The sequence below is a fragment of the Opisthorchis viverrini genome (assembly GCF_000715545.1).
Source record: "Opisthorchis viverrini unplaced genomic scaffold opera_v5_101, whole genome shotgun sequence".
In the NCBI taxonomy this organism is placed as follows: Eukaryota; Metazoa; Platyhelminthes; class Trematoda; order Opisthorchiida; family Opisthorchiidae; genus Opisthorchis; species Opisthorchis viverrini.
The window spans coordinates 442,998-463,795 of record NW_008751757.1 but is presented as its reverse complement, the minus strand read 5'-3'; the positions used below and the strand labels follow the sequence as shown (position 1 = coordinate 463,795).

General features: G+C 45.8%; 1 protein-coding gene across 1 annotated transcript in view; it reads right to left on the bottom strand.

Moving 5' to 3' along the window:
- Positions 1 to 20,798, bottom strand: part of T265_13762 (hypothetical protein) — a gene marked incomplete at both ends in the record, with an annotated part of 101,245 nt that overhangs the window by 70,017 nt on the left and 10,430 nt on the right. Inside the window, one exon of the mRNA XM_009170419.1 lies at positions 7,771 to 9,334. Coding sequence (XP_009168683.1) covers positions 7,771 to 9,334 — 1,564 coding nt within the window. The remainder of the gene's footprint in view (positions 1 to 7,770; positions 9,335 to 20,798) is intronic.

Below are 20,798 nucleotides of genomic sequence, written 5' to 3'. Positions count from 1 at the left end.
ATAAAGCAACCAAACACAAAGGCGAACGTATTACTAACGATTTGTTTAGCGACGTTGGACAGAAAAAACACGGCCCCGTCATCGGTACTGAACTACCAGACAAATAATTACCTTATCAACATTTGTAAAAATGAGTGTAGCTCGCAATAAAACAGTGGAAACATGTCTGTTGTATGTTAACTAAAAAGGCGAACAGAAGCCAGTGTTCACGCGGTCAGTCAGTCACCACTACCTGTGGTTTTTTTCCTGCAGTATAGATACTGAAAAGTTTGAGGAATAATCATAGCGTCACGAGGGACGATCCCTCAACTATCTGGCTTGTGTAAACTTACATTTGAGGCTAAAATCTAACCGAGAATCACTAATTTCATTAGTACGCTGTTTGATACATCAACAAGTTTATGTGGTTTCATGTACGGCTCATCAAGCTGCAACAGTTAAACTGAAAACTTCAGTTTGGCTGAAGCAGGTGTGTTGACTCGGTCCTCCTCATGGACCATTAATCAAGAGAAAAACGAGGGCCTGGTTCCAAGATTTCGTACTCTCTGGGGTATGTTTAAGAGAGAACGCTACCAAAAGAGAACCAAAGCCTAATTCAGGTCTGAAAAAATACTTGCAGTGCGCAAGTTAAACACTGCTGTTTCAGTGTAGGGTTAAGAACTACAGGACTGATAACAATGCAGTAAATTCTTAGTTGTTTTTGTCATGGCAATAATAATCACCTAATAAAAAATAAAATAAGATCGTTCGACACCCTTACTGTGTCTAGCTGCGACGCCACCCGAAGGAAGCACGAGGGCTGGGATACTGCCCAAGCCTAGACAGGGAAAGTCGAGAGGCAGAGGTCGGGTTCGAACCACGGTCAGTGAATTCGCACTCTCACCACTTGAACCACCTCGCCCTACCTACTGACCGAAAAAACCCAGTCTACGAACTAGGAGCCATGATGGTATCACGAAAAACAGGTATTACCCTATAATTACATCATGCGATGCATTAGACAAGCCGTTTATTCAGACGGCTAAATTCTGCGTCGTACATGCCCATCTGTGTCAAGAATCCAGTACAAAGCCGCGTTTTACATCGTACCACTAAAGGCAGGAATTATCCTGACTATGAAGTAAAGCCCCTAATCAAAGGGATGCTGGATACGGGGTACTCAGCAATCAGGTGCTCTGTGACACTCCGATAGCCTGGACAAGGGATATTCACCACAGCTTCGCGAAGTTGCACCATGAAGGCGAAGACAAACGCGGCCTGGTTGCTGAGGGTTGCTACAATGTGACAGACAAAAGCCGTGTCTCGTTGAACCACCGGGTACACACACCCTCCCAGACCGGTGTCACCGAGACATCCTATCGGGGCTACTGCGTCTGTGACCAAACGTAAGCTGAACTGTATGCATTCACAAAACAGTATGACTTGGACCGGGCGTTTTGCAAACATCGATGAACTTCGACAAGCACACATATTTACATATCGATTTGGTTTTGATGGGGGACTCTCCTGGAACCCAACTGAATCTCTTGTCTGTGATGTAGCCAAGCAACTGAATGTGCTGCACCAGGCCGCCTCATGTTTCAGCTGGTAATGTATCGCGAAACTATTCACAAGGTTGCTTGGAACTCTTAGACAGCCCAAGACCGGTTTCGCCCTTCTTGGTGCTCATCAGGTAGGTGCAGTCCCCGAGTTTCCGTCAACCTTGCGTTCTACTTGAAACCAAGTTGAAGAAGTTGCACAAGTTAGCGAATATACACTCATTTGCAAACAAATTTGGTTTTGCGAGAAACTCACCTGGAGCCCAGCGGAATCTCTCGTAGGCTGTCAAGGAGTTTTCAGCAACCTTATGAGTAGTGCATTACGAATATACATGCATCGCGATATGTCGAATTTCGTAGCGACTGAAACATGAGGCGGCCTGGAGCAGCATATTCAGTTGCCTCGAAACATTGAAACCGAGAGATTCAGCTGGGTTCTAGGTGAGTCTCTCGCAAAGCCAAATTTGTTTGCAAATGAGTCCTATCCGAATTCGTTTTTTAGCACAATGTAAAATAACTGTGTCAGTCACAATTTCTGTTCTGGGACATTGGTCCAGAGGCCCACTGTATTAGCGGCTTTCCGGTCGTTGATGAAGCCCAATCGAGAACACTTCTAACTCCAATCTGCCTCAGCGAGGAATGAATGGGCTTAACAGTATTTTTTCAAAAAAATAGTCATTACACGAGATAAGAAATCCCATAAAATTTCCAAAGAGCTATATAGAAACTGAAGGGGAAATCGGAGTCAATCACTGTTCGTCCCCGAGACAAGAGCAATCTAACACAACAAGACCAATAATGTTAACCGTCATTCACCAGAGTTCTTCCTGTTTTGTTTGCCGTAACCCGGCAGAACCAGTAGTGCTTGGATTTTCCCTAATGTAATCTGACGTGTGCCTCAGTCGTTTGACCGAGCGTTGCCAAGAGTAAAATGACTTTGACCGGTCTTTCAGACAGGAAACGCTTGCTGATAAAATCAACACAACAGGCGAAAGGCCTAAATTAGTTGTCACGATGATGCGACGTGTGTACTCACGGAGGAAAACGCTAATCTCCGCGGTTGCAGTCACGGTAACACTGGTTTTGCAAAGTTTATGATATTCCAAATCGACCGTACATGATCATTCTCTAGGAATATTTGTGTACGCGGAGTGCTGCAAACTGGTATAAAAGCGTGAAACCAACTCCAAGCAATGAGACATGAGAGACTTGAAGACTGACAAACAATAGAACTTTGTCAAAAACTAAGAACCTAAAACAGGTACACGCGAACCAATGGCTTTGTACTACCATGAACACACTCATTCTCTTGTGTCATCGTGTTTCGCTGAGTAAAACAGCGTCGTTGAAAGTTCAGACGGCCACGACCGCGGTACCCGCCTGCCTGGTCAAGATACGGGGACGAACATGTCTGGATGAATCGATTGTGACACGGATTTGAGACAAGCGCGCGCGCAATTAGTGACCCAGTTTTCGTACAACGACGCCTGACCAGCTTCACCAGCAATAGCAAAGCAACCTGTCTATCCGCCTACCTGCCTGTTTCAGCACACTACCAGCTCCGTACCTGCGTACCAAAAATGTGCTGGAAGACCACGGTATCAAAGTATCAAGGTCATCAGTGCAGATCCGGTCGAATAGTTGGGCACAGTTGTTCATCTTACTGCATGTACCAGAAATGTACAGAAGCCTCCCGTATGATGAGTGCACACCCGGAAAACTTTGTTCTGTACGCCGCTTTTCATGAGCACAGAAATATCCAAAAATTGAGCAATAGCTAGCTATGGTGAAGAGCGTGAACCAACAAGCGTTCCAACTTAGTATGTCACAACTGGGCCCTGACTTTGCGATAAAAAAAGTGTGAACGTATTGGACAAGTCCTGGGCAAAATATGGCTCTGGTTTTCAGGTTCGACGTATCAAATAGCAGATTGGGTAAATCTTTGGTAATCGATATTCTAACCGAATCTCATGTACGTCTAGCTAAATTCACTGATCTACCGGGATAAACAGATGCCTACGAACGATTGGAGAACATGAGTGAGAATGGCTTTCAGAACATCAGGTTCAAAGCATTGTTACAAGCGATGGGATCTTTAAAGATAACATCTTTCGTGGAAGGACGCTGAGTAGACACGTAAATTATTCGAAGAAAAGACGATATAATGTGTACGGGACTGCCGTAGACTGACGAAGACAGTCGATGACGTTGGTAACTATTGGTAACACCGATATGAACTGAGAAACGAATAAGGCACGTAGATCTAATCAGCATTAACACAATGTAGTCCTACATAGAAAGTGACGTCAAACAAGCATTCGAGTAAACATATCAGTCTGCCTGGATGATTATGAAACCTCAGTCTTGTGAATTCAATATTGATTTTTGTACAAAACAAACATCTGAATGATCAGGTTTACAACTAAGCCACACATACAGTTGGTCTTCTTTTCTATAGGATCACATCTCCTGAGGATAGCATTTCTAGGGTAAGGTGAGCTGCTAGCGTACGAATGAAATTGAAACCGGTCATTATTTCCCGCACACACCAAGAATTGTTGTAACTCAGCTAGTCGATGAGGATTCAGACTGCCGGAATGGTAAACAGCTCAATTTGTGACTTCCATTGTTTACACACATTCACAAACGGACAAAAGCCTCTTATCTCTGAAACACTACGCTTTTCTCGTCTATCGAGGGAATATAAGCTTTTTTTCAAATCGATGGCCGACCAGATCATCCGAATGGTTAGATCCGTACACCGACTTGATCTGCATGCTGTCATCTTCAATTCTGGGTCGAGTCAGGTCTCGTTCGTTCGTTTTTTTTAAGAACATGATCAGAAACATAAAAGTCGAGTCAGTCTCGTTCGTTCGTTTTTTTTAAGAACATGATCAGAAACATAAAAGTAAATCCAAGCAGGTGACCAAACATTTTCTAATAATCTACGCATTCTCTTTATGGAGTCAGATAACGTCAGTCTTTCAGGCAAGAACTCAAATGAACCCCCAAAGTCAATCAATTTTGATAAAAATAAAACACTTAAAGGATATTGGGACAGTAATGAAAACACCAGTTTTTTTGCAAACATTGGGTAAAAAAGTGCTAAGGCGCCGTCCACCTCACAGTCCGATCTACGCACCAGGCATGAAAATTTAACAAATTGGGGAACCTGACGATAGAACGGTCGAATATTACCCTAACTCCGATACACCAAGGGGGGCTCTGTAACGGTCCGACTGGTACAGCTCTGTCCGAGCTAGACAAACTGTTTCTGAACACAAATCATTCTTTTACAACAAAATACACCTTGAAGATAATTCTGCGTTTTTTCCCGATTGTTTTGTAACCAAATTACTGTGAGATTCGGTTTAGTTAGCCAAACCACGAATTAGAGCACGGTATGACACTTGGAGGCTCATCAGAATGTTCAGAATGTACCTCCCTGAAGTGATCGACCCCCTAAAACGATGACAGATGGTTGCATCCACAAAACTCCCCATTACGACCCATACTGCGGTGAAGTCAGCAAGCCCTAACGATGGGGATGATCTCATAGTCACGAATAAAAAGTGCAGGTGTTAGTATTAATAACAGTGAAATAAGTGATAGCAATAAATAGTAATCTAATAAAGCTAAGCATGCGAGCTGGATGCTTTTAGCCATTTTACTCGCCTCCTGGCTGTAGAAGACGACAAATTTTACCACTCTACACTAGTGACTGAAACATATTTTACCAATAAACTGAGTAGGTATCACGTGACCAGTAAACATCGATCAGATAACATCTATTCATATGAACATCCTTGTGGTACTCCCGATTGAAATCAGCCCTTATCTGAAACATTCACTGTTTCGGTGCCTAACTGCCATGCCACCCGAAGGAAGCACGAAGGCTGGGATACTGCCCAAGCAGGGGAAGTTGAGAGTCAAAGGTCGGGTTCGAACTACGGACCTTCCGATCGGTAATTTCGCGCTCTAACTACCTCGCCCCCAAAAAGCAGCCGAAATATTGCAAGTTTACTTATTTTAACGACCACCAGGAAAAAAAACAGATCAAATGTGTTTTGTGGAAAACGTATCAGGGCCCAAACGAAATTAATTTTGTTACCAGACTTGCATAAATTCAGCTGGATGAGCACAAACTAATCCGTGAACTCGACCGAGAAATGGGCGTAACATTTACTTCATTTATGTGTGGATCTAGTGCGGCTCTTTCATGCATATTGCAAAACTATCGTGTCAGGCAGAGGACTGACGTCTTTATGGTACGAGCCCCAGGCTCCGGGTTGAACGGCTGCGGCCGAGCTACAGACTGCACGCCAGGTGAATCCCCTAGTGCCGCTGAATTCCCCTCATTTGAATCTAGTCGGTATGTAGCAAAACAGGGATAGTTTCTTAATTCTGAAAGAATGAATCAATAATTCGTCAAATTTCGTTCAGCTTTCCCGAGGTTAGCCTATGATAGATGTACAATTATTCAATCTCAAGCGTGTGTCTACCTGATGAACCTCAAGAAGGATGAGCTGTCTAAAAGTTGTCAGCAACCTTGTGAGTAGTATGTTTCGCCACGAAAGTGCTCAATAATGCTTTGAAGTGACACGCTAAAGTGTCTTGCGGTCATTGCTGACCATAATTAGTCGGCTTTTGTTTGGTACAACTTTGTGTCTGTGGACAAGACCACAAAAAAGATGGAAGTTGTGTCCACATTCTGCAGACATTTCATAGAGTACTTCCGACACCAATCGTCGCCAGTGCGCTAACGAGTCAGTGATCCGTCTTTATAACGCCGACCAATCAATACACTGGTCATGGGTCTCCCAGAATTTTCAGGCAATTTATCAGCAAACTTTCACCGACCGAAACAGAGCAATAGTGTAGGGTGCCGGATTTAGGTGGTAACCGAACTAGATGATGGATTTTCTTCAAGAAATCGAGTACGTGATGATAACCATGCCTTTCAGAGTATTTTCCACTTGTAGTATATATGCTGGTCACTAGCTATGGGACGAACCTGAAAGTGCAGTTTTTGTGTTTCTCCGCGCACCGAACAGTCCTGTGTGCTCTCACAAAGGGAAACTACTCACAAGATTGCTGAAAACTCTTCGACAGCCCACGACCAGTTTCGCCCTTCTTGGGGCTTATCAGGTAGGCGCAGTCCCCGAGTTTCCACCGTCAACCTTATGATCTACGTGAACCCAAATTGGACTGTTTTCGAGAACTACACTCATTTGCAAACCCTGTGTTGTTTAAATGACTTGCCGACAGACTGGTGACTGCCGCGGAACACTGTAGGACGCATTTGGGATTCTAAGAATAACAAAAATATATCGCCCTTAATCGAACCCCAGAGAAATTCCCCGTGTGGAGTTGATTCCTTTTTCTGGTTTGAGCAGACTACTACTACCATCTACTACCATCTACGTTGATGATGGCCCCTTTGGACGATATTTCCATTGGGGTGTCAAAGTCAGCAAACCCCTCGTGCGTCACAATAGCGAACTTTCCTATCCTCAGCGCGTTCACAAGACAATAGAGGCCCAGTAGCTTCGGGATACATTTGTTGAAACTGGTTATTGGGTTAACACTGTAATTTCTTGGTCGGATGAAATCTCACGGATGTGTTTTCGTGGGCTCGTGCAAGCAAATCGGGTAAAGTTGGAAGTATCTATCATATCACTGTCAAGTATCACTCAATTAGAAATCTACACGTCGAAACGAGTCTTGAGACCCACGACGTCTACTGGAGATAAAAAAAATAAGAAAGCGTGAAGGTCGTGAGGGTTCCTTCTGACGAATGCCATCTTAACGAAAGTACATTACTTATGTAGCCCCCTGTACTTACAACTTCTGACGTCTTAAGAAAACAACAGCCGAGCTGCTAAAACCTGCCAGCCAAAAAAGAATAATCGAATGACTCTGAAAGACAAAAAGTACAAATCCCGTAGATAAATTTAATAACAAAGTAATCGATGAGCAGGCGACCATGTGATATCGCTATTATCTCGTTATCATGACCGTTTTCGTAACAGTTGTCCCCTTTTTGGTTAACCCTGAGACTAGATCATTACTGTTTACCTATTCAGATGTTCTCAATGGTGTGGTAGTAACGCGGTCGAGATTATCATTCTACCTGGATTTTCAAAAATGAATAGAGAAAAACAGCCAGAATAACCCCAGACAGGACACCTAATTCGCTAAAACAACAACAGCAAACAAGTTGGTGACTCACATGCTGACAAATTTTGCATTTATAGCCTTTCGCAGGATGTGTGTAGGAACTGGTGGTATGTGAAATCGAGAGATTACTGTTTTCCACAACACAATGGGTACTTTTCGGAGTATCCGCACTGGAGCTGCCTCCGTTGCTGCCTTGGTTTGGTGTGATACCCAGGGTATCGTCCCCACGAAGCGGATTCAGAGAGTCACGGGCGCTCATGAGCATTTCGGTCGAGGATCGATAGTCTGACAGTGTATCTGGTGTTGAACAGTCACGAACAGACGAATTGCGAAATAACAGTGATGAGGATTTATCCCGTAGACCCGGGAGTAATCGGCCGTTCCGCATAAAGTCCAGGGAATTACGATTTGAATGACCGCCGACAATGTTCAACGAATCTCCCCTCACTGTGTCGCTAGAATCTGAAAGAGGACTTTTTGAAGAAAGCTGGAAGTGTTGCTGCGAAGGGTGATAGTGCTCTAGGTTAGGCTGTGAACCTGACTGAACCCGTCCTTTGGAGTCGTTTGACAGAGCGTGTCTAGATCCATCACGATCCGATTGTTTATCACTGTTCATCTCTTCAGCCATATGGGCTGCAAACTGAGCTCGATCACTGGCTACCGCCGCCGCGAGTGCAGCTGCCGTTGAACTAAAGTCCTTCAAGTGTTGAGATCGGAGATGATTATAGGCGGTGATGGCATCTGTGGAACTCTTGCTTGTAGGTGAAGCATTCAGACTCGGTGAGGGTGAAGACGTTGAATGTAATCCTCCGGATGGTAGACTGTTGAAGTGTTGATTAGACCTTCCATTGCACAGATTGCTCAAGGACATTTCGTTTGGAGTTAGGGTACGTGATGTTGAGTGATGCATACCCTGGCGTGAAGCATGCATCGTGTGTGACAGGGCTGGGGGGCCACAATCTGAAACTCCCATGACAGCCGAATTGGCCGCTACTGAGGCAAATGCAGCAATGGCTGCTGCATGAGGGTCTGTCGGTCCTGACACAACACCGGCGTGGTCGTTCTGACCGTTGTTGCGCTGTAGGTGACTGCCTATCCGTGGCTGAGGTGAAAGTAGCCGAGGTGCAGATGATCCATGCGCTCTAGATGTGTTGGGTGATGGAGACATATGACTGCCCTGCTGCAGATTGTTTGGCGTCTCAACATTACGATCCCGGGGTGACATGTGCCGCGTTTCAGTACCACATAGTTGTTGATGTTGTTGTTGCTGCTGCTGCTGAGGTTGGTGTAAATTCGAAGATGGCGGTAGGATGTGTGACATGTGAGCTGCGTGTGCACCGGGGTAAGAGAATCGTTGATAGAATGTTTCAAACGGATCTTCCATTGCGGGAACGTTCAAAGAACCAGACCCGGAATGTGGTACACCCAGCATGTTTGCGCCCATTCCGGCACCTACTGCCCCGCCAGCACCCATCATGATCTGTTGACTGTGCGCCCCAGCAGCGGCGTTGGCAGCCGCAGCCGGATAACTTGCCCATGGCCAAAGAAACAATCCAGTGCGGGTCCTCGGGTCTGTGCCACTGACATCCATCATGAGGTTATGGGTTATTCGGTCACTAAAGGCGTATGTCCTTGGTAAAACAGCAACAGCAGATTTTTCATAGTCCAGTTGTGATTGTGTGGCGGCTCAGATCGTCGTACTGATTTTCGGCCAATTAGCGAATCCGTCTCATTGTCAACTGTCCTTGGTGGGAGCAAAAATGTGGTGCGAGAGAGAGAGAGAGCAATGTACCGTTGTCAGCTTCGTTCACTGGATCAGAAAAAAGTGATGGTCGTCGTGTAATTTATCGAGTTTTTGGACAATTGTCAGGACACGACACAGTGGAGGGCAAGGTTGCATGAACTACTCATCAGTCGGTCGCCCGCGCACCCGTGGCATACGCGTGCACAAACAGACGCACAGGCAAAGTGGTGCACATAGCCAGACAGGCAGCGCTGGCGTTTCCTTACTCTCGATCTCTCTCGATAGACAGTGGAAACCCAGGCCCAGTGCGCACGTGCGCGTGCATGCGCGCAGTCCTGGCCATAGAGCCGGACCAAACACAAAACACACACAAAACACAGAAAATACGACACCGATATGTCTGGAATCGAGGGCACCAATCAGGAGCGCAGTCAGAATGAGCGATTGTGTTCCGATTGGCTGTCTGAAAAAGAAGGCAGGTAGCTTGAGCGTCGCAAGTCAGGGTGGAGTTGAACCGTTGAAGAGACATGACCGCACACGTGCACACACACAGACCACATTGGCCACATGTTGGCGTACGTTGGAGCTGCCTTGTGGGCGTCAGCAGTCTGGTGCCCAGGCTTCTGGCTCGTCCCGTACCTGCCTGCTTCCCCGTTTCCGTCAGAACTTTACTTCTCTTGGAGCCGGTGACGGTCCTATGACGCAAAGCTGACAGTCCAGCAGGGGCTATTCTTTTCGCCACTGTATCTGAACGGAACAGTGTCTAGCTCTCTCAAGACTTACACCCTGAGTAATCTGCAGCTCCATATCGGAAGTGGGCGGCTGACCATTTTAAGATGCTTCGTCACACTACAGGTCTACAATACGTGTGGGATGGCTCTTTATTCGTGTGTTCTCTTCTCAATAAGAATTAACTCATCACTTTCCAGCTCTCTAGCAGCTGTTTATCCGCTTTTAACAGAGAATCTGAAGTGTATCTTCATAAACTCTCCCAGCTACTCACAGAGCATCAGTAGTGTGACTAGGCCTCTGCGCATAGGTGGCTTGTGCTCGAAGAAGGGTCTCCGAGCATAGCAGCTGAGCGATGTTGTTGTCATACAAAAGAGCAGAAACAACAGGCTCCACCCGACAGCTACAGTGACAAAATCTCAACCAAGATGCCCAAGAGATGGACGACACGAAATTTGGAACCGGGAATCCGGGGTAAGTCCACACAGGATGTGGCGCTGGCCTTCTCTCGACCGAGCAAGCCTTCACCACATGTTTCCAGCAGCATCAGTCACATGGGGAGCCAACTTTGTAAGCCGCGCTAGCTTACATGCCTCATACGCCCAGACGGTTTGGTCATGTTGGCTTTGAGCAGACTGCTCATAACCCCCTCGCTCACCCACGAAGAAAACGAACACCCAACCTATCTGTAATCACATTTTTTCGCATCTTTACTCATTTTAAAGCCAACACAAAAGGGAAGAATACTCTTGCAGACAAACTATTAGCTTCTGCATAACTCGGGTAGGATGCCAGAGTCGAGCGAAAAAGAGCCACCCAGCTATCGATCCAATTACTGTCACACATCAAACTGAAAATACGGTAGGGACGGGAAAGTGCATTTTTTCAAGGCCCCTTTGCCATGTCTGGTCACTTCCAGAAATCTATAGGCTCGTGTGTCAAGCCACCACAATAACAAGTGACGAGCCAGTAACTCAGTCAGGGCTTGCGATACCAGACTTACCGATATTCGTTAATTCTTGAGGTGGGCGTCGCAAGGGGCTGGAACTGATTATCAGGAAGGTCAGCTTCCTGAAAGCAACCACCGAATGCCCGGAACCTACGGCGACTCTCAGCTCCGCTGGGTGTTGACCAGACAGACAACGCCCCCTCAATAGGCAGCGCGTCACAGCCTTGCATCAAAGCCAGACAGCGCGAGTCAGCGCTGATCAAGGACAGACAACGCCTCCGCAATATGCAGCACGTCGCTGCCTCGTATTAAGGCCAGACCGCGTGCGTCAGCATTGGACCAAGTTCAGACAGTGTCCTTCCAATAAAAAGCTTGAGGTCGTTGTACTTTTCACACTCGCGCTCTCGCAACCACTTTGTTGGAATATAGCTATTGTGTTCCCTTCCGTGAGCCTTTTTCTTTCCGACACTAGGCACTGGAGCGGGTCAGCAGCAGATACCACAGGCCTAGGACCCTAATCATAATCCAATAATCTAAAGACTGGTCACTGAAGCATTGGGATTATTGGTCCGATGGTGTCTTTGAGATGAAAGTGAATGAATGGTCATGTGACGTCCTAGATCAAGGACAACATCCAGAACTGTCTGCAAACCAAGATCATTTCATCCGTTTATTCATCGGTTTTGCCTGAGGGTAATATGATTGGCGAACTGTTTGTCGGAAAAACGAGGAAATTTGACAGTCTCATGATTGCTACGGTGCTCAAGGATTCAGATAAGACCCTGAATGAAAGGCTATCCTAACCAGGCTGAGTGGTGAACTGGTAGTGGTCTCTGAGTTGTATCCCCCCTATTTTGACGAGCACTAAAATACTAACGCTGCTCAACTGACAGTCTTTATTGTCATATTAATCCACCGCTCCAAATCAAAACGAGTCCACCTGTGGTGGACTCAGCTTCTCTGCATCTTTCTTGAGGTCACTCCAGCCAAACGAAATACCAGCCTTTCCCCATAACTGATACTAACTTTTCCCGGTTTGCTGATGTCATTCTCTGCTCGGTTTTTTTTTCGGGAAAGAATCTTCTTCATACTTGTGTATTTTGAAAGACAGGAAGACTGAGGTAGCTGATGAACTGGTCCGACGCTTAGAGTGAGTTTCAGGTTGCTTCCCTAGACATGTTCCTCCCAGGTCCTTCGGAAGATACTCTGACAGGTTGACAGTTTGATCACAGTCCAATTCCTGTCCTCTGAATAGCGATATTTTGTCCTCATAAGGGAACTACTCACAAGGTTGCTGAAAACTCTTCGACAGCCCAAGACCGGTTTCGCCCTTCTTCGGGTTGGCTCATCAGGTAGGCGCAGTCCCCGAGTTTTCGTCAACCTTATGTTCTACTTGAACCCAAATAGGACTGTTTTCGAGAAATACACTCTTTTGCAAATCAATTTGGTTTTCATGAGAGACTTAACTGAATATCCTAAACGAGTGATTCAGTTGAGTTTCCCGTGAAAACCAAATTGATTTGCAAAAGAGTGTATTTCTCGAAAACAGTCCTATTTGGGTTCAAGTAGAACATAAGGTTGACGAAAACTCGGGGACTGCGCCTACCTGATGAGCCAACCCGAAGAAAGGCGAAACCGGTCTTGGGCTGTCGAAGAGTTTTCAGCAAACTTGTGAGCAGTTTCCTTTATGAAAATATACTGCGATATCTCCAGTATCGTGCCAACTGAAACATAAGGCGGCCTATGTGCAGCACATTCAGTTGTAGAATATCATAAACGAGGGATTCAGTTGAGTCTCACGATAACCAAATTGATTTGCAACCGAGTGTATTTCTCGATATGTTTGTTGTCTTGTTCCAACTTCGACAGTGATGATCCACGAGTTCTTTCCCAAATGAATGAAACGAGCCAACAACTAGCTCGCGTTGAAAGGATATCTCGTTTAGGAACATCACTCATGAGCGGACATGACACTGAAACTTGGAACTCACTGTCTTGCCAAAATTACCTCTTACGTGCAAACTATCTTGCTGTAACAGCGTCCTGCAAACTCACCTTATTTTGGATAATATTTCTACGAGTACACCAAACGTAGCAAGCAGTCCTTACGCACTCGGTAGTCACGTGGGTTTGGATAACCTCGCTTCATATTTGGGGTTACTGGTCAATATGATTGAACTATTTGGTAGTCCGCATGCAGCGCGAATGATGGGATCTCAGGAAAAAAATTGATCTTTCCTGTTTGCAAACAATTTCTGGTCTAAGTGTGGCGATGCCTTCATGAAATTCAATCCGTTCCCGTCTGGTAAACGGTAGAGGACAAGGATGTATACAGTTCTCGGATTTTTTGTAATGTACTACTCATAAGGTTACTGAAAATCCGTCGACAGCCGACGACCGGTTTCGCCCTTTTTTGGGGCTCATCAGGTAGGCGCAGTCCCCTGAGAACATCACAAACGAGAGATTCAGCTGGGTTCCAGGTGAGTCTCCCGAAAAACCGAATTAGTTTGCAAGTGAGTGTATATTCGCTAATTTCGTGCAATTCGGTTTCAAGTAGAACATAAGGTTGACGGAATCTCGGGGACTGCGCCTACCTGATGAGCCCCAAAAAGGGCGAACCGGTCGTGAGCTGTCGACATCACGAAGATATACATGTATCGCGATATCTCGAAAAACGTAGCAACTAAAACATTAGGTGGTCTGGTGGAGCACATTCAATTGCCTGGAAACATCAAAAAAGAGAGATTCAGCTGGGTTCCAGGTGAGTCTCTCCCGCTAAAAGATTCCACCGTTCCACCGTGGAAGTATTCCATATAGCTGCAGGATTTGCCGACGAAGAAGAAAGTTTGCTATCTTTGTGTGATACCTTTTTGAATAGGCGATCACGAGATGTTGTCTTTTCATTCGCATGGAGCTTTACCTGGTTTGCTGTGAATAAAATTCGCATTTACTCTCATGGGAATGACGAAGTGAGAGCCGCAGTGTGCTAAAAAATAAACCTCACTTGGTTTCTGCAACCAAGCCCTCATCCATGTCATTGTGAAATTCACTGGTTATGGCTCCCTAAAAATAGCTCGCCGTGATTATGGCGCAATAAATCCCGAAACGTACTTCAGTTGAGTTCAGCATCATAGTTGACCGTCCTGTTATAAGGGCGATGTGCAAAAAAATCAATTGTCTGCTCCACAGGCAAGTGACTCATCGATCACGGATCGGATAATATGACCTAGTTTATGGACATGTGAGTCATTGTTGCATATATCCTTATATGTGATACCTGACAGTGCAGTCATTCCGCCACCGACGAGAGATACCAGCAGACCGTTTTTACGTAGGGTAGATATTTGTTAGACTGCGAGTGTCCCGCACTTGCAGGATCTCACAGGTTGCAGTGTCAAGAGGCTGCATAAGCGCGCTCACAATCAAACACAAAGCTACAGCTGCGTGGTAGAAGCACTCACTACGCACTCACTACTCGCCAAATACTGTGATGAAAGAAAATACGAATAGTCGTAATACACTACTCATAAAGTTGCTGAAAATCCTTCGACAGCCCACGACTGCTTTCATCATTCTGGGAACTGGCTCACCAAGTAGGTCCACTCCACGAGTTTCCATCAACCTTATGTTCTGAGATTACTTTCAGGAATTTGACCTTCCTGATAAAAAGCTTAGTTTACCTTAAAGCATGATGTTCATTTTTTGATCATTTGTACGCGATTTGTAAAACTGATCAGCACTGGTGTGTTTCAACCGACCTGTATCAGGTCAGCCAGAATCGAGTTCCTTTTCACGGAGGGCTGTCTAGTATAAGAAAACCGATAGACTGTAAAGTTGTTCTAAGCAATGGATAAAATGGGATAAATACCTGTTCATTATCAGAAATTGACAGTATCTTGGAGCGTTTTCCGCTTGAGACTGACTTCTACACCGGTCGCCTTGCTTTTACTCGGTTGCACTTCACGTGTAAGAAGTTTGCGAAACCCCTGGAAAACGAACAAATTCCGTCGACCATCTCTTCTGACTCAAGGGTGGCTGTCTGATTCGGTCATCTTTGAATCATGTCATACACAGTTAATGGCCATTCCACTGCTACTAGCTATTCCATCCATCGATTACTCGGCCGTCTCGATCGATTAGACAAACAACCAGCCAGTTGCTAGTGTTCACTGTCTTGCTGAATAGCTTTGTCACTCATTCTTAACATAAAAAGCTCAGATAATAGTCTCCGCCCGGTCTCCACCGTCCCCCAATGTGTACTTTTTCAGCTTTTCGTTCATCCGATGGTTGCTAGGTTGACAAAACTGGAATCGGGGGTCTGCAATTGTCTTCCAAAAGTGTTTTCCATTTTTTTGGGAATAGCGCTTGCTTGATAAAGCAATGATGAACGTTTGCGTCAGCTGATGAACTCACATGATCAGTTTGGCGGCTGGAGTTAAAAAGTACCCAATTTGACTCGGCGCACCAACCTACCCGATTGGTCGAACCTTTTTCACTGACTATTCACCGCTGGGTTGTATGTGGTGCAGGTGGGCGAACTTGTGGTTGAACTATCAACACTGACTCACCATCAAGATACTGATCTAAAGCCGCCACCTTGATGTGGTAGTCGGGCTTCAGTGCTGCAATGATCCCGCGGGCTACACTGGCTGGAACTTCGTTCCACAAGGTGCAACCATGCCAGGATAGTAAGGTGTTTCCCCCAGGTGACCAACATATCCATATTTATGGAAGCAGCGATGCTGCCTTCCCCCGAGGAAGGACGGGTTAGAAAAGGTCTGCCTCAAAAACCGCACACTCCCATCGCCCAACGGTTGACCGTGACCGCCGGCTCATTAACCAATACGGTCGAAATACTTTTAAAACCAAACAGCCCGGTGCTGCTCAAAAGGCACCTGCTGTGCGCAGCAGCATCAGGAATAAGACAGTAATGCCTTATTCCTTGTGCCCTCGGGTTAGGCCAACCCTCTGCAGCCGAGCAGGTCAGACTGTTGAGTCATCGGCTCCGGGAAGGGTCCCCAAACAAAACCCTACATTCTCCCACTGTCTCGTGGGTCAGACTTTTGAGTCAAAGGCTCAAGATGATGCACTTCAACCAAACCCCCTTTCTAGGCCTGGGCAACCGGGACTGCACGCGCAGTTCGGCGTCCACCGATGTCCCTCTCCAACCCCTTCCCATCACACAAACAAACGTCTCTGGGCTGCATTGAAGCCTCTGAATGGGCTTGTCATTTCATGCAGTTGCACTTTTATATAACTGGCCATGAAAGACATCATTGCTCGTCTATTCTATTGCTTTATGGTTACCCAACCGCAGTTTACCATTTAAGGTCAATTGCACAAATCGATACAAGGTAAGGCCTGTAATATCAAACGTGGTCTTTATGCTTCTTCCTGGGTTTGAGTGTCCAAACTGTTGCCGAAACGGGAGGGCCGACCCTATAGCTTTTCTAGATTTACAGATTTCCGAGCGCAGCCACTCGGCCTCGACAATGTACACGTGCACGTTTTGCTATATATCCGTTATCTGTATGTAACCTGTATAGCTGTGTCTTACTACTTAAATGGAACAGCTGAGCTCGACCACGCGGCACTTATTAAAGCATAGCGAATTTGGTTGGATCGATCACTCGAGGGGCATGACCAGCGTACTTTGCCATGATTTTAAAGTTGTGGCTGTCTGGCTTGAAAAGAAGCTCTCAATGAAGCGGTAATTTAAATCAATCGATCAGATGTCTTTTCAAAACGCGCAACGTAGCCATCCGCACACTCCATCGATGAACGACCAATGTGTGCTTTCCGCGATACATGTGTGCCTCGAATATAGATTAGGCAATGCAAGAAATATTGGATTTGTCGCATAGACAGACCCCCTTGGAGTTTGTTGCCATTACGAAGAAACGTCATTTGCGTCATTTAACGTTGGGAAACAATTCATCTAGTCACTGAAAGTGAATTAAACGTGACCTCCCCCGGTTAGTTGCTTTGACCCCCCAAAATGGGGCTCATGAAGCCCAGGTAAAAAACAGGTCTGTCCGAATACCAGTTCTTCTCACTGCTAACCAGCCAGTAGTGGCCGGATAGCATGGTATTAGACGAAAACTCACTGGTTCGAGTTTACCCAAAGTTTCGTGAAAGGCTCACGTTTGAAGACTCTTAGTAGCAGGTCAGTATTTGTTGACTTTTCACCGAACAAGGAATTTACACACTGGAATAGAATCTCTAATGAATTTTCAAGGCCGCCCCGGCAACAATCAATCAATAAATTTGCCTGTTTTTCCACAAGCATTTCCAATGCATTGTACTCCAGGTGAGCTCTACAAAAAAGGCAAACCGTGGTGAGGGTTAGGAAAAATCTTCAGACAAAGCAAGAACTACAGCATTTGCTGTCCACCGAAGGAAACGATAATCGAAGATGAATGTTCGACAAGAACATGGTTTTTACAACACCTGCAGTTTTTAAATCATTCAGCTGTAGCACCCTTTCGGTGCCTAGCTGCCATGCTACACGAAGGAGGCCCGAGGGCTGGGATACTGCCAGGTTGCCCAAGCCTAGACAGGAGAAGTCGAGAGGCAGAGGTCGGGTTCGAACCACGGACCTTCTGGTCAGTAAATTCGCACTCTAACCACGTGGGCCGTCCCGCAGTTTTTAAGAATGGCTTTGGAACACAAAGACCGGATTGGTAACTTTGTACACTACGGACATTTCGGGCTGACCATTAAGGAGCGTCACGAACTAGATGGTTGTTCATCTTGCACTGTACTCCAATGAACTCATCCAAATCTTGAGCCTAGTGCTCAACTGGCCAGATAAATTTTGAAAGCTACTCACTCACAGGTCTTCCTAGGCTTCGATTGTTTTAGTGGCCCTACTCCCATGTGCTTTTCAAGAAACATGTCTGGACACCCATTTGATGGAAACCCTCCGGCTCCTTTGCCCAGGGTCATGTCTGAACTAAGTAAGCGTTTTGTTTTGAGACAGCACAGCAAATTTCGTCTTGGTCTGACTAACGCTCAGCTAGAGATGTATGTCCACTGTCTGGTTCTACTCAATGCTACATCCAGGGGAATAGTTTGTTTTCCTAATTTAGTTAACTTGTTAACGATTGTACTATATGCGTTGTTAGTACACCTGCTCACTCATTTCACATGCCTTTCACCTACATACACGTTTACCTTTGAGCAAAACGGATTTTACCCCCTCCACTTTGCAGTTTAAATCCACTGCAGTTCTCACAGTTTCTTGGAGTCCAGAACACCTGGGGAAAGGACGGGCAATTTCGCCCATCATTTGACGGTCAACATTCGTCAAACTGGCAGACGTCTGCGTATAGTAGAAGATATATAGACCGACTGGACTGAGTCGAATATGATGCTGCAGACAGCCCTCTGGAACTGATTTAGACCTGGGGGAATAAGAACAGTTGAGTGGGTGACTCATTTTTTCACAGACTCCTCGCAATTTCGCGCGCACTATTCGTACATTTTCGAATGCAGAAGGATCGCCCGTGTGGTTCTTCCATGTACGCCAGTGATTCCATTCTACTCACGTTGGAGTTTGAGCAGTGTGCAGAAGTGAGTCTCCTCTTCACTTTTCATGAGCTTTCGGCCGACCCGGGTGTCCTAGAGAAACGGGCAGGTGGTGATAGGGTCAGGAAAAGCCGAGGAAGTGCTCCAAAGTACTTTTTTGTAAACCATATGCGACTGGACTCCCTTTCGACATTTCATATTTCACCAACTTTTCGCCCCACACAAGCTTTCCATGAAGTGGCTTCTTGCGAGTTTGTCAATATTTCCTCACTGATTTTTCATCCCAAATATCTCAAATGCAGCTTCACGCATGTGTGATTTTGTCACAATCAGTTGTTTGTACACTGATCTCCACAAAGTTGGTGTCCGGAGGCCAGCCGTTTGGGCGGAAGTGTCACGTGCAGTATACGAACCAAATGGAGGCGTGGTCCGATTGGTCAGAATGCCAGCCAATCCGGAGTGAGCATTTTTAGCTTGACGCTTCTCGTCCCCTCACGGAGATTCTAGCACGACCTTGTGGAACATTCTGTGATTGCCCTATAAATACGGCCCTAGAAATTTTCCATTTGTCGCGATAAAGGGCTGTCTGAAGCTACCGTGCCTTTTGGTATACCATAGTGGGTGGAGCAGGAAGCCAAGGGACCGATACAGAGTTGCACTACCGTTCAGCAAGTTACCCGATGGTCCCTCGGGTAACTCCCTCTAACATCATGTCACATCTTCCGAACCTTCCTGTTTTCCAACAACCGGTCTCATGGTTTATTCTCCTGTTCAAAGACAATCTACTTTTCTCACTGTGACACGTACTTCATTCGTACAAAAGAAAGGTTCATTTTGCATTCAGCAGTACGTGTCACTTTCTGTTTCTGGAGTCTTTTTGTCTGACAAAGTCGATGAGATATCCACATCCACTTCTTAAGCTAATGAGGTCGTTCCATGATTGAGGCGCTTGTTAGTAATAGTCAACTTCAGACCAAAGACGTTGACCGTAGCCGTTCATTGGTCCAGACCCAAAAGGCCCAACTATCTACTTCCAAGTTTCTGAAACCTGGTCAGATGGTGGCTGTCGAGTATTGGTTGATTGACATTCTGCATATAAGAGATGCTACATGAGATTCTATATGAGATTCTACAACACTCTGAGGAGTGCAAATCAATAATGAAATTACAGTTTTCCAGTCCCCCCAAATGTGAACGGCTCATGGGACCTGGCCAAGATGTTTCTTACTGAGGACAGAGGTTCTTCCGAAGTGGGTGAATGATGAGTAAAAATTTATTAATGGTCAGCTCTACCACATTTGCTTGAATTTCCAAATGACCTCTGGCTCGGGCTGTCGATGGATTTTCAGCAACCTTATGAGTAGTACATTAAAAATAGACCTCTGGCTCTGTTTGAAGCCTGATCTTTCCACAACCGGATGCGGCAAAGGACGATAAACACTAGATTTTTTCGCAGACGTCACATATTGAGGCAGGTACTGTGTTGCGGTATTCAGCCTACTATTGCTTCTCTTTTGCTTTTACAACCTCACCTGAGCCACTTGAGTGTTGTGTTTGGCTAGACTCAGTGGTTAAGGTGCGAACTTATTGATCGGAAGGTCTGTGATTTAAACCCAACCTCTGCTCCCCTTATTGCTCCCCTCCCATCTTGGGTAACCTGATAGTGCCTCACCCATCCCTCGTTCTTTCTACGGATGGCATGGAAGCTAGGCGCCGAAAGGGTATCAGATCGGAACGAATTCTTCCCATCTCTTTTCATCTGATGTGTAGTGTGCGGCGAAAATATGTTCGGTATACTGTTAAGTTCTCTACTGATCAGTCAATCAACCTTGTCAGTTACACACGGAACTGAGAAGACAAAAAGCCTTGAGGAAATTATACTGCAGCAACTGAACAGCCAATATCGAGATTCGAAGAATCAAGAATGGAATGGAACAAACAGTCCAGTGAAAGGCTGAAATATAGAGAGAGAAATGCGAGCAATATGTTCGTAGGAGGAGTGCCTCCTAACACCTCCCCTTTGAAGTCATTGTTCGTACAACTGGAGTTGTGGGTCCAGTTGCATTCGTATGACAGGCTTTCTGATCCGGTCGGTCCATCTTCTGGGTGGACCACTTTTTGAAATTTT